This window comes from Choloepus didactylus, chromosome 10 (assembly GCF_015220235.1).
Source record: "Choloepus didactylus isolate mChoDid1 chromosome 10, mChoDid1.pri, whole genome shotgun sequence".
Taxonomy (NCBI): Eukaryota; Metazoa; Chordata; class Mammalia; order Pilosa; family Megalonychidae; genus Choloepus; species Choloepus didactylus.
Window position 1 is genome coordinate 10,118,803 of NC_051316.1, and position 15,373 is coordinate 10,134,175.

General features: G+C 43.4%; 1 protein-coding gene across 1 annotated transcript in view; it reads right to left on the minus strand.

Annotated features, from left to right (window-relative positions):
• The window catches only part of PHF2 (PHD finger protein 2), a 133,954-nt gene that overhangs the window by 63,248 nt on the left and 55,333 nt on the right, over window positions 1-15,373 (minus strand). Inside the window, exons 2-3 of the mRNA XM_037850996.1 lie at window positions 11,431-11,516; window positions 9,291-9,405 (exon numbers count right to left, since the gene is read on the minus strand). Of these exons, the coding sequence (XP_037706924.1) occupies window positions 9,291-9,405; window positions 11,431-11,516 (201 nt within the window). The remainder of the gene's footprint in view (window positions 1-9,290; window positions 9,406-11,430; window positions 11,517-15,373) is intronic.

Genomic DNA, 15,373 nt, shown 5'->3' on the forward strand with positions numbered 1-15,373 from the left:
TAAAAAAATCATACACCATGACCAAGTGGGGTTCATTCCAGGCATGCAAGGATGGTTCAACATAAGAAAAACAATCAATGTATTACAACACATTAAAAACTCAAAAGGGAAAAATCAATTGATCATCTCAATAGATGCTGAAAAAGCATTTGACAAAATCCAACATCCCTTTTTGATTAAAAACACTTCAAAAGGTAGGAATTGAAGGAAACTTCCTCAATGTGATAAAGAGCATATACGAAAAACCCACAGCCAGCATAGTACTCAATGGTGAGAGACTGAAAGCCTTCCCTCTAAGATCAGGAACAAGACAAGGATGCCCGCTGTCACCACTGTTATTCAACATTGTGCTGGAAGTGCTAGCCAGGGCAATCCGGCAAGACAAAGAAATAAAAGGCATCCAAATTGGAAAAGAAGAAGTAAAACTGTCATTGTTTGCAGATGATATGATCTTATATCTAGAAAACCCTGAGAAATCGACGATACACCTACTAGAGCTAATAAACAAATTTAGCAAAGTAGCGGGATACAAGATTAATGCACATAAGTCAGTAATGTTTCTATATGCTAGAAATGAACAAACTGAAGAGACACTCAAGAAAAAGATACCATTTTCAATAGCAACTAAAAAAATCAAGTACCTAGGAATAAACTTAACCAAAGATGTAAAAGACCTATACAAAGAAAACTACATAACCCTACTAAAAGAAATAGAAAGGAACCTTAAAAGATGGAAAAATATTCCATGTTCATGGATAGGAAGGCTAAATGTCATTAAGATGTCAATTCTACCCAAACTCATCTACAGATTCAATGCAATCCCAATCAAAATTCCAACAACCTACTTTGCAGACTTGGAAAAGCTAGTTATCAAATTTATTTGGAAAGGGACGATGCCTCGAATTGCTAAAGACACTCTAAAAAAGAAAAACGAAGTGGGAGGACTTACACTCCCGGACTTTGAAGCTTATTATAAAGCCACAGTTGCCAAAACAGCATGGTACTGGCACAAAGATAGACATATAGATCAATGGAATCGAATTGAGAATTCAGAGACAGACCCTCAGATCTATGGCCGACTGATCTTTGATAAGGCCCCCAAAGTCACTGAACTGAGCCATAATGGTCTTTTCAACAAATGGGGCTGGGAGAGTTGGATATCCATATCCAAAAGAATGAGAGGACCCCTACCTCACCCCCTACACAAAAATTAACTCAAAATGGACCAAAGATCTCAATATAAAAGAAAGTACCATAAAACTTCTAGAAGATAATGTAGGAAAACATCTTCAAGACCTTGTATTAGGCGGCCACTTCCTAGACTTTACACCCAAAGCACAAGCAACAAAAGAGAAAATAGATAAATGGGAACTCCTCAAGCTTAGAAGTTTCTGCACCTCAAAGGAATTTCTCAAAAAGGTAAAGAGGCAGCCAACTCAATGGGAAAAAATTTTTGGAAACCATGTATCTGAGAAAAGAGTGATATCTTGCATATACAAAGAAATCCTACAACTCAATGACAATAGTACAGACGGCCCAATTATAAAATGGGCAAAAGATATGAAAAGACAGTTCTCTGAAGAGGAAATACAAATGGCCAAGAAACACATGAAAAAATGTTCAGCTTCACTAGCTATTAGAGAGATGCAAATTAAAACCACAATGAGATACCATCTAACACCGGTTAGAATGGCTGCCATTAAACAAACAGGAAACTACAAATGCTGGAGGGGATGTGGAGAAATTGGAACTCTTATTCATTGTTGGTGGGACTGTATAATGGTTCAGCCACTCTGGAAGTCAGTCTGGCAGTTCCTTAGAAAACTAGATATAGAGCTACCATTCGATCCAGCGATTGCACTTCTCGGTATATACCCGGAAGATCGGAAAGCAGTGACACGAACAGATATCTGCACGCCAATGTTCATAGCAGCATTATTCACAATTGCCAAGAGATGGAAACAACCCAAATGTCCTTCAACAGATGAGTGGATAAATAAAATGTGGTATATACACACGATGGAATACTACACGGCAGTAAGAAGGAACGATCTTGTGAAACATATGACAACATGGATGAACCTTGAAGACATAATGCTGAGCGAAATAAGCCAGGCACAAAAAGAGAAATATTATATGCTACCACTAATGTGAACTTTGAAAAATGTAAAACAAATGGTTTATAATGTAGAATGTAGGGGAACTAGCAGTAGAGAGCAATTAAGGAAGGGGGAACAATAATCCAAGAAGAACAGATAAGCTATTTAACGTTCTGGGGATGCCCAGAAATGACTATGGTCTGTTAATTTCTGATGGATATAGTAGGAACAAGCTCACAGAAATGTTGCTATATTATGTAACTTTCTTGGGGTAAAGTAGGAACATGTTGGAAGTTAAGCAGTTATCTTAGGTTAGTTGTCTTTTTCCTACTCCCTTGTTATGGTCTCTTTGAAATGTTCTTTTATTGTATGTTTGTTTTCTTTTTAACTTTTTTTTTCATACAGTTGATTTAAAAAAGAAGGGAAAGTTAAAAAAAAAAATAAAAATAAAGAAAAACAAGGAAAAAAAAAAAAGATGTAGTGCCCCCTTGAGGAGCCTGTGGAGAATGCAGGGGTATTCGCCTACCCCACCTCGATGGTTGCTAACATGACCACAGACATAGGGGACTGGAGGTTTGATGGGTTGAGCCCTCTACCTTAAGTTTTACCCTTGGGAAGACGGTTGCTGCAAAGGAGAGGCTAGGCCTCCCTATATTTGTGCCTAAGAGTCTCCTCCTGAATGCCTCTTTGTTGCTCAGATGTGGCCCTCTCTCTCTGGCTAAGCCAACTTGAAAGGTGAAATCACTGCCCTCCCCCCTACGTGGGATCAGACATCCAGGGGAGTGAATCTCCCTGGCAACGTAGAATATGACTCCCGGGGAGGAATGTAGACCCGGCATCGTGGGACGGAGAACATCTTCTTGAGCAAAAGGGGGATGTGAAAGGAAATGAAATAAGCTTCAGTGGCAGAGAGATTCCAAAACGAGCCGAGAGGTCACTCTGGTGGGCACTCTTACGCACACTTTAGACAACCCTTTTTAGGTTCTAAAGAATTGGGGTAGCTGGTGGTGGATACCTGAAACTATTAAACTACAACACAGAACCCATGAATCTCGAAGACAGTTGTATAAAAATGTAGCTTATGAGGGGTGACAATGGGATTGGGAAAGCCATAAGGACCACACTCCACTTTGTCTAGTTTATGGATGGATGAGTAGAAAAATAGGGGAAGGAAACAAACAGACAAAGGTACCCAGTGTTCTTTTTACTTCAATTGCTCTTTTCACTCTAATTATTATTCTTGTTATTTTTGTGTGTGTGCTAATGAAGGTGTCAGGGATTGATTTAGGTGATGAATGTACAACTATGTAATGGTACTGTAAACAATCGAAAGTACGATTTGTTGTGTATAACTGCGTGGTATGTGAATATATCTCAATAAAATGATTAAAAAAAAAAAAAAAAAAAGAAACTTACTACGGGCTCATTTCCTGCAAACTTCTGACATACCTTGACAGCTTTAAATGTTTTCACTTAGGTACCACAGAAAACAATGCTATGTATTTTGGTGATTAGGATTTATTTTCCTTGCCTATCCTTTTTACATTACCTTCTATCCTGTTATAGAAAGCCTCCTTCCTCCTGTTTCATGTAGTTTCTCTGAGTCTTTCATTGTACTTACCAAGTTGCAAAATGTTTAGTGCCTGATGTACTAGATCTTATTGAGATTTCATTTTATGTAATTTAAGTAGGTATAGCATGATTCTTTTCAAAATAAAACCTTCCTTTCAGGAAAAAAAAAAAAAAAAAAAAACTTACTATAAAACATTGGTAATCAAAACACTGCAGTGCTGACACAAGGATAGACTTACAGATCAATTCAAAAAAATCAAGAGACCAGAAGTAAACCCATACATCTATGGTCAACTGATTTTCAACAAGGATGCCAAGAATAGTCTTTTCAACAAATGGTGCTGGGACAACTGTGTACTTACACGCAAAACAGTGAAGATGGACCCTTACCTCACAACACATAGAGAAATTAACTCAAAATAGGTCAAAGACTTAAATGTAAGTGTTAAAACTATAAAATGCTTAGAACAAAAGATAGGGTTGAAACCTCATGACCTTGATTTAACAAATGATTCTAAAATATGACACCAAATGATTCTTAAGTAAGCAACCAAAGCAAAAAGAGATAAACTGGACACCATCAAAGTGAAAGACAGCTTAAGAAAATGGCAGAAAATATTTGCAAATCATACATTGGATAAGGGTCTGGTCTCTAGTACTCTTACAATCAACAACAAAAAGACGACCAATCCAATTTAAAAATGGGCAAGGACTTGAATAGGTTTCTCCAAACGAGGTAAACAAATGGCCAATAAGCACATGGAAAGATGTCCAACATCTTTAGTCATTAGGGAAATACAAATCAAAACCACAAAGCAATACCACTTTATGCACACTAGGATGGCTAGAATCAAAAAGTCAAATAACAAGTGCTGACGACGATATGGAGAAACTGGAACCCCCCTTCACTGTTGATGGGAATGTTAAGGAGTGTAGCTGCTTTGTAAAACATTCTGACAGTTTCTCAAAAATAAACAGAATTACCATATGACCCAGCAATTCTGTTCCTAGGTATATACCCAAAAAACTGAAAACAGGGACATGGGCAGATATTTTTATGTCCTATGTTCATGGCAGCATTATTCACAATAACAAAAGGTGGAAGCAACCCAAGTATCCATCAAGAGGAGTGGAGAAACAAAATGTGGTATGGCCATATAATAGAATATTATTACGCCATAGAAAGAAGTGACGACCTGGTACCTGCTACAACATGGATGAACCTTGAAGACATCATGTTGTGTGAAATAAGTCAGACTTAAAAGAACAAATATTGTAGGACCTCACAGATATGAAATAATTAGAATAAGCAAACTCTGAGAGTGGGAATCTAGAATTTAGATTACCAGGAGATGAGGCAGGGTGGGGAATGAAGAGTTGATGCTTAAATTGTAGAGTTTCTATTGTGGTTGATCATAAAGTTTTGGTTATGGATGGTGGCGATGGTAGCACAATGTTGTGAACATAATTAACAGCACTGAATTACACATTTATATGTAGTTAAAAAGGGGAAATTTTAGGTTTACATATGTCACTAGAATAAAAACTTTAAAAAATACATAGGACGTTACAACACAAACAATGAACCCTATTGCAAAACATGGACTAGAGTTAATAGTACAATTATAAAAACGTTGCAAATGCACCACACTAACGCAAGGTGTTAATAATAAGGTGGTATATGGGAATGCTGTATTTTATTCATGATCTTTCTGTAAACCTATAAGTTTTTTAATTGAAAAAAAAAAGCCAAAAAAGAAATGAAATACCAATACAGTGCTACAACATGGCTGATCCTTGAAAACATTATGCTAAACGGAAGAAGCCAATCACAGATGACCGCATATTATATGATTCCATGCACATGCAAGCCCAGAATCGGGAAATCTATAAAGACAGAAGATTTTTTAGGGCTGGAGGAGTGGGGATAGGGAAAGAGGTAAAGGGCTTCCTTCTGAGGTGACGACACTGTTCTACGACTGGCTGTGGGGATGGCTGCACACACTCGCGAATACACTAAAAACCACTGGATGGTACACTTTGAGGGGGTGAACTGAAAGGCATGTGAATTATACCTTAAAAAAGCTGTAAAAAAGAAAAAAGAAAAGAGAAATGCCAGAGATGAAAAACGCCTCACCCACCCGGAGCCCGGATCCGAAGAGAGCGGAAGTGGGAGGAAAGCCGCTTCCGGCTGCGTGAGACGTGGCCAAGAGGCTCGTCGCGCCTGCGTAGAGGGCTCCACGGCGTACTACGTCGCTACTTCTGAAAAGAGTGGCGGAAGCGGAAGGGGGAGCAAAAGAAAGCAGATCCCCGCTGCGGGAGGCGGAACCAAGAGGCTCGTCGCGCAAGCGCAGAGGGCTTCACGGCATGCTACGCGGTTACTTTTGGCGGGGAACTGCTGTGGCGTCGCTGCGCTTGCAGCTCGGCGGGGGCAAACGCTTCTTTGCGCCCGAACTTGGCGCGGCAGCGCTGGCGAGAGCAGGGCATTGCCCTGTGCCGGAACGCCGAAAGCCTGGCGGACTTCTTTTTTGGCATCAATAAGTAGCATTTTATATTAGCACGGCATATAGCCAGCTGAGGTCTTTACTCGAGTGTGGAAATATGGGCTCACCTTGCTTGTAACTACTGATCCTGAGCTCATAAAATAGCTAAATAATGTGATGGAACAGCTAAAAGATTGGCTATACGCGTGTTCGGTTCAAAACCTGGTGGTACTTTGTCTAGTTTATGGATGGATGAGTAGAAAAATAGGGGAAGGGAACAAACAAACAGACAAAGGTACCCAGTGTTCTTTTTTACTTTAATTGTTCTTTTTCATTTTAATTATTATTCTTGTTATTTTTGTGTGTGTGCTAATGAAGGTGTCAGGGATTGGTTTAGGTGATGAATGTACAACTATGTAACGGTACTGTGAACAATCGAATGTACGATTTGTTTTGTATGAGTGCGTGGTAAGTGAATATATCTCAATAAAATGAAAAAAAAAAAAAAAAAACCTGGTGGTAGTCATCTCAGATATTGACAGTGGTGAAATCTTTGAAAGATGGCAATTTGATATGGACTGTGACAAGACTGCAAAAGATGAGAGTGCACCCAGAGAAAAGGCTCAGAAAGCTATGCAAGATGAAATTCGTTCAGTGATCAGACAGATCACAGCTACAGGAACATTTTTACCACTATTGTAAGTGTCTTGGTCGTATGATCCAATTTATACAAAGATTTGGTTACATTTGAAAATGGGAAGAGTCAGGATCACAGTTCAATACCAATTCTGACGAAGTCCGTCTTCGTTCATTTACTACTACGATTCACAGTGGCCTACCAAACACTGGTCAATGAGCAAGGGATGAGATGAGAAAAATGATGTACTTGTAATTCTTAAACATGGTTTTCCTGAAGCTCAATCAACTCTAGTTGATAGGTTTTATTTTGTTGGTTATTTTTTAGATAGGGGAAACCAACATGCTTTACTGAACTGTGCATGACTGTTCCATTTTTTAATACTCATCTAACTTTCCATGGGGTTAGCATCGTGAATTAGAGGAGAGTGAGGTATTTGTTCCCTTGCTAATGTGTTTAGCTAAATAGATTAACAGAAATGTATATTGCACATTGTTCAAAAGGGAACCAGCAGATTTTGTCAGCATTTCTTTGAATATGGTAACCATAGATGGGAAAACTTATGCTAAAAAGCTAACGCACTTCCTAAGTCATGCATTTTGGTCAAGTAGCTTGAGTCAGAATATAGATAAGGAGATATTTAAATGTAAAATGCAGCCAAAGATGCCTGAATATTCAGAATCTTTGTTCAGATCCTGAAAGTAACTAACATAACACCAGTAATGGAACATTGTTCTATTAGGTCCTTTTGCCATTTATTTCGCTGTAGAGATTCCATGTGGAAAAAATTTTCAATAATTTGATTTTAATTTATATAACTTGTATCTCTGAAAGCATGGATATTTCTACTGTTTAGTTTCCTGTGATACAGAATGCTTCTTAAAAATGTCTTGTGTATTATAAAATGAAGCTTTAAATGACAATGATGAAATAAAGTTAAATTTGTATGTTTAAAAAAAAATTACACTGGAAGTCTCTTTGCAAATCATGCCAGTAAGAAGAGAGTGGAGTGAAATATTTAAAGTGTTGGAAGAAAAAAAAACCCACCAACCTAGAATTCTACATCTAGCAAAAGTAAAACAGCCAAAAGATGGCAACCCAAGTATCTATCAACACATGATTGAACAAACAAAATGTGATATAGCCATACAATGGAATATTATTCAGCCACAGAAAGGAATGCAGTTCTGCTACATGCTACAACATGGATGAACCTTGAAGACAAATGATGAGTGAAATAAGCTGGACACAGAGGGACAAAGATTGTATGATATCTCTTATATGAAGTAATTAAAATAAACAAATTACAGAGACAGAAAGCAGAATTGTGGTTACTAGGGGCTGGGGAAAGAGAAGAATGAGCCATTACTGCTTAATGGGTATGAGTTTCGAAAACTAGAACGAGAAGAACAATGTAAGCCTAAAGCAAAAATAAATAAATAAATAAAAATTAAAATAAAATAAAATAAATAATAAAAATTAGAGGAGAACTCAATGATATTGAAAACAGGAAATCAATAGAGAAAATCAATAATACCAAAAGCTGGTTCTTTGAAATTGATACAATTACTAAACCTCTAGCCAGGCTAACCAAGAAAAAGAGAGAAGGCACAAATTACCAATATCATAAAAGAAAGAGGGGCCATTACAATTGATCCCATGGAAAAATCTTAACAGGCTAATAAAGGAATATTATGAGCAACTCTGTGCCCACAAATCTGATAACTCGGGTGAAATGAACCAATTCCTGGAAAGAAGCAGAGCAGCAAAACTTATGCAAGGAGAAACAGAAAGCACAAACAGTCCTATATCTATTAAAAGAGTCAAATTGATAATTGATGACTTTCCAAAGGAAAAAGCCAGAATAAGGAAGGGCCATCAGAGGCCAGCACAGCGCCCTCCCTGAAGCACCCATGTCACACGTCTCCCAGCCTATGCCCAGACTACGGGCTGCCCAGAGCAGGTGATTCTCTAACAGGGCATCACCTGCCACGTCCTCCAGGCGGCCCTAATTTTGTCCTCTGGATTCACACAGAAGGAGGGTGCAGGTGACAAAGCCTCTCAAGGAAGAAGACTTAAGGGCACTCCACTAGGCCCTTCGGGAACACTCCTGTCATGCAGGAGGAAGGCCCGGGGGGGGGGGGGGTGACGGCCAGGACCTGCTAGGAACTAGAGGTAAGGTCTTGTCTGTAAAATGAGGACAGGGCCTCTCCTCTGGATGAAGGGAAGATTCAGCCAGAGAGAGCAGGAGAGCACCTGGGCAGGTGCTGGGCACACACAGGCCTGCCCAAGGAGTGCCATCCCCTCCTGCTCTCCACTGGCCTCATGGGCAAGGTCCTCCTGGGCCTCTCGGGCACCTGACAAGGATGGGGAAACCCCACTTCAGCTCAGCCCTCAGCTCGTCGGCCTCGGGGTGAGCATCTTGGTGCTGGTGCCCACTTGTTCGGGGTGCAGCTTGAGGGAGGAGGGGAGGGTGGGACCCGCGTGGAGATGGCCCACCTGGGAAAGGTCCGGCTCCGCAGCTCCTTGATGAAGAGCTGGCTGCCATTCTGCACCGGCTTGACATCTGGCGTCTGCCCCGGGTCGTGTTTGTGCCAGTTCCGCTTCTTTTTCACTGTTAGAGAGAGGAAACGGGGGGAGTGACCACGCAGAGAACCTCAGGGCAGGCAGGGAGCCCACCCTGCCACAAGTCACGTGGAGGCCTGTCCTCCTTTCCCCACCTACATCTAGAGGGCCAGACTCACACTGGGCTTTGGAGTACGGGGTGGGAACCCTCAAACCAGAGCTCCCAGAACACACTTGACTGTCAGAGTGAGAGGCCACCTGGCCAGGAGTTTCCGACTCCTTTTTTCCAAATGGGATTTTGCTGTATCTGCAACACGTAAAGCAGATCAAAGCGGCATTGTCCGTTCAGCACGCTCCTCGGGGTGCCCACTCCACCCAATGGCCACAGGGAGTTGTCCCCCGGCAAGGGCACTGGCCCCCGAGTCCCAGCAGCCTGCTCTTCCCCAGCACCAAACCACCTGCCCTCCAGGCCAAGCGGGGCTGTCAGCAGTCACAGCCTTCCAGAAGGCATAGGAGACATGCCATCTCCTCCAGGTTCTAGAGACAAATGGGTCCTGAGTGTTCCTGATGGCCCGGTGAAACTTCTGGATATAGTCAAACCCTCTTTAACCTGCTTTAAAGCAATAACCAGAATGATCTGTTAATGTGCCACGAAGCAGGTGCCTTCTGCATAAATGCTCCAACTATTGGGAGGTAATGGAAACCAAGGAAACTTAGGACTCTGAGAACTCCTACCAGGGCAGACCACCTTGGCCTGGAGAGTTCTGGGGGAGCCGCCTGGCATTCTCTTCTTCTTCACCCACTCATTATTTGGCGGCATTTTACAGGGAGCCGCTAGGTGTTAAGGGCAGGGGCACCAGAACAGAAACAAACGCAGCCCCCACCATCCATCTAGTGATGGGACGAGGCACAAAACCAGGTAAAAAGTTCACAGGCCCTGAGAGGAGGCCAAGAAAGAGTGGTGAGGTCCCCAAAGTGACAGGATACCTCCCCAAAACTCTAGTGACAAGCTCTGTGAGCTACTAGGCTGGGCGCCCAGTTATCCCTCGGCCCACTGGACAGGGACGCTGCCAGGGGGGCTCCACCTGTTGCAGTGTCCTCCATCTGGGCCTGCTGCCATAAGGTGCCACGACCATCCCCACCCCAGGCTGGAAAACCTGGGAACCAGAGACCAGCTGAACCCCCAGCCCATGCCCCCCGCCCCCGTCGTCTCCCCAGACCGGAATCCCTCCCATCATCTTTGGGGCACCACGAGCAGCATGCCACCCCCCGTCCAGCTGTGACCACGAGCCCCTCGAACAGCCCTGCAGGACCCCTGTGCCCCCACTGAGCTGAGGGGCCTGTCAGAGGAAATAGGAATGGAAATAAAGACCTGACCGCCCCAGCCCAAAGGACGGGCAGTACGGAAACAGCGAGCAACACTTTAGAGTCCCCGGAGAGGTGGAGACTGGTAGCAACTGGAAAAGGGGCTGACAATAGGGAGAAAATGCCCAAAGGGACATTATTGGGACAGCTGGAAAAAAAACTTTATATCAGTGTTGAATTTCTTGATCTTGCTAACTGTACGTAAGGCAGTTAACCTAAGAGAATGTCCTTGTTCTTGGGAAATGTGCATGGAGGTTTGAAGTGTTCAAGGAGCATGATGTCTCCAAACCACCCTCAAATGTTTAGAAAATAGATAGATGGTAGAAAGACAGACAGATGGTGGGTAGATGATGACAGACAATGGATGACAGATACAGACAGATACCACCCGTGGCAAAATCTTAAGAGTTGGTAAATCTGGTCATCTGGGGAAGGAGTGCACTGCAGTTCTCTGTATTGGTTTTGTATTGTTTTTGCAACTGTCCTGCCTGTAAGCTGGAAATTGATTTCAAAATTCGAAGTTTTTTAAAAATTTAAATTTTTTAAAAATTGGAAAATAAAAAAAGTGAGTGAGCAGGGATTCCACTGACAGATGCAATCTCCGCCCTCCCTGGGCAGAGCTCAGCGTTGGGCCGGGCCAGCCCTCGGCCTGGGTGGAAAGGGGGCTGCTGGGAGAGGCAGAGGCGGCGGCGTGGGGGGCTGTACTTACGAGTGGACTTCCCGTGGGTTTTCTCACAGTTCGGGCAGTGGTATATGTCGATGTCTGGCGCCTCGTCCTCTTCCACCCCAACACAGCTGAAAGGGACCAAACAGAGACTTATCATTTGCTCACCGGCACCCCAAGGGCCCTGGAGCCAGGCAGAGGCCTGGGTGGCAGTGGCCCCACAGTCCCCACTCCAGGCACCTGGGACCGCTGGCCCTGTGCATCCCGAACCATCACTTGCTCAACGTTCATCTTTACAGCGTCTCCCTAGTTAAAACCTAAATGCATCTAGTTTGAAGGAGAAGTTGATTGCAACCAATTGGACATTCGGTTCCACCAGAGATAAAGAGGTGGTAATGAGAAAAACAAGCACTGTGGGAGGGTAAGTGTTAGAGAAGCAAGATGTATGCAGCCTAGTCCAAACATTTAGAAGAGACAAAGACAGATAGATAGATAGACGATAAACAGATAGATAGGCAGAGAAGTGGATAGATGGATAATAGATAAAGAGATAGATATTAGACAGTAGATAGATAGATGATAGATGGACTATAGATTAGATAAATAGATGATAGAGGATAGACAGGCAGAGAGGTGGATACATGGATAGATGAGTAGATAGATAAATAGATGATAGACTATAGGTTAGATAGATTTATAGATAGGTAGATAGGTAGATAAATAGATGATGGACTATAGATAAATAGATAATAGAGGATAAACAGATAAATAGGCAGAGAGGTAGATAGATAGATAAAGTAGATAGATATTAGATATAGACAGAATATATAGATAGGGAGAGAGGTAGATAGATGGATAGATATTAGATAGATGATAGATAGACTGATAGATTAGATAGATAGACATTAGATAGATACATAGTTAAAGATAGATGGATAGATAGATACATAGATATTACATAGATAGACTATGGATTAGACAAACAGATATTAGATAGAGGATAAATAGATAGGCAGAGAAGTGGATAGATAGATAAGTAGATAGATATTAGACAGATAAATAGATGATAGAGACTATAGGTTAGATAGATGGATAGAAGATAGGTAGATAGGTAGATAGAAAAGATGGGTAGAAAGATGAATAGAAAGAAAGAGAAAGAGAAAGAAAGAAAAAGAAAGAAAGAAAAAGAAAGAAAGAAAAAAGAAAAAGAAAGAAAAGAAAGGATTAGGTAGATAGAAAAGGATAGATGTAGATGATATAGATAAGATGGCTAGATGATGGATAGATAAATAATAGAAGAATAGACAGATAAGCAGAGGGGTAAGATGATATAACAAATAAGGCAAAACGCTAACCGTTGGTGAATCTGAGTTTCTGGGTTGGGGGTATGTTGGGGTTCTGTGTGTCGTTTCTATATCATTTTTGCAACTTTCCTGCAAATTTGAAATTATTTCAAAATCAAAAGTTTACAAAGAAAACAAAACACTGTGATGCTACCTGCCCTCGACGAAAAGGAGCCGAGCCCTGGAGGGTCGCGTGGTCACAGCTCAGCTGACCCCCAGCCCAGCAGGGGCCCCGCCCAGGACAACCCGTCCCCCTCCAGCTCCCCATTCTGCAGGTGAGGGGCAAGGGGCCGGGAGGGAGAGGGGGTGCCCCCGACGGGAGCCCGGGCCTGTCACACCTGCAGACACCCAGTGTCCAGCCGAATGCCCTGGCCGTGGGCTGTCCTCCCTGGGGACCCGCTCGGCACGGGGATGACCAGCCCACCCTTAGCCCTCTAACTTCGCCTCTGGAGACTGGGTTTGCAATGCCTGTCTCCCACTCACTCCAGTTCACTCCCCAGTTGGGCTTTTCACACCGGAAGGAACAAGAAGAAGAAATAAAAATACAGGAAACTTACAACCGAACTTGTACCTCCTTCCCTCCTGGATGTGCACCAAGGACAAGAGGAAGGTAGGCATGCCCGGGAGCCCAGCAGGGGCAGAGTGGGGCCTCGTCCCCCACACAGTTGCGCCCCAGGCCCGCCTTTCTGCAGGAGTGTTCCGCAGCCTCCCGCTGGCTGGGCCTCAGTTTTATTTACAAGCCTTCTGCACAGCAGGGGCCACCATGCCCATCCCAGAGGGGCCCAGCCTCAGACCCCAGCGTCAGGGTCTGCCCCAGCCCGAGGGACGTGGCAGCACATGCACGGCCCCCAGGAAACCATGAGCCCAATCAGGGGCCCTCAACTGATGGCCTCTCTCACGGCCCCTTAAAGTAACGCCACAGTACAAATAAACGCGGGAGCAAAAGCATGGGGCTTTTAAAAACGTGCAGCTCAGAGACCGGGGATTCTCAAAGCAAACAGGGGCGCTGTCTTCCCCGAGTCCCCTCTGGCTCTGATGAGGCACCAAGGCTGCAGGAGGAGGGGAAGAGAAGACCTGGGGCCCGTCCCAGCCCCTCCGATTTCGAAGCAGAGCATCGCCTGCTGTGCCGGTTTAGATGTATGACGTCCCCAAAATGCCATGTTATTTGATGCAATCTTGTGGGGGAAGATGTATTAGTGTTAATTAGGCTGGAACCTATTGATTGGGTGTTTCCAAGGATATGTGACTTCATCAACTGTGGGTGAGACTTTGGATGATTCCCATGGAGGTGTTACCCCACCCATTCAGGGTGGGTCTTAATTGAATCACTGGAGTCCTATAAAAGTGGTTATGGACAGAAGGAGCCACAGCTAAGAGGGACACTTTGAAGAATGCACAGGAACTGAGAAAAGAGCTAGAACTCAACCCGGGATCAGCAGACGCTGGTCACGTGCCTTTCTGGCTAACAGAGGTTTTCCGGACGCCATTAGCCTTCCTTAGGTGAAGGTACACTCATGTTGATGCCTTAATTTGGACATTTTCGTGACCTTCAGACTGTAGCTTTGTAACCAAATAAACCCCCTTTATAAAAGCCAATCCATTTCTGGTGTTTTGCAAAATGGCAGCTCTACGAAACTGGAACACCTGCCTTCTCCCTTACAAAATGGGAGGGTCCCCCTGGCAACACAGGACATGACTCCCGGAGATGAACCTGGACCCAGCATCGTGGGATTGAGAACATCTTCTTGACCAAAAGGGGGATGTGAAATGAAACAAAATAAAGCTTCAGTGGCTGAGAGATTTCAAATGGAGTCGAGGTCACTCTGGTGGACACTCTTACGCACTATATAGACAACACTTTTTAGGTTTTAATGTATTGGAATAGCTAGAAGTAAATACCTGAAACTACCAAACTCCAACCCAGTAGCCTTGACTCTTGAAGACAATTGTATAACAATGTAGCTTACAAGGGGTGACAGTGTGTGATTGTGAAAACTTTGTGGATCACACTCCCTTTATCCAGTGTATGGATGGATGAGTAGAAAAATGGGGACAAAAACTAAATGAAAAATGGGGTGGGATGGGGGTGATGATTTGGGTGTTCCTTTTTACTTTTATCTTTTATTCTTATTCTGATCCTTTCTGGTATAAGGAAAATGTTCGAAAATAGATTGGGGTGATGAATGTACAACTATATGATGGTACTCTGAACAGTTCATTGTACACCATGGATGACTGTATGGTATGTGAATATATCTCAGTAAAACTGAATAAAAACAAACAACAAAAAAAGGGGGAGGTCCCTGTGAGCACACGCAGCCTCTGCCTGGCCATGGGCAGGGGTTCGGACACTGTGCCCCCTCCTGCCCCTCTGCTATAGGAGCATGTTCTGGGAGGGTGGGAGGGACCCTAGCTTACCTCCCTCCCTTGTACTCAGAGTGGCTGCAGGGGGCTGGGGTCTCTCCAAATCAAGGAAGAAAGATCCTGTTGGGGCAAGGCCTTTACTGACCCCACATGACCCTCAGGTTTGTGTCCAGGGCCCCCTCGGACCCACATGGGGCAGTCCCAGCTGTGCCCCGGGGGATACAGACAGCCTCACTGTCTGTCCCGGCAGGGTCCCTGCTGGCTCTGATCACCTAACTTCA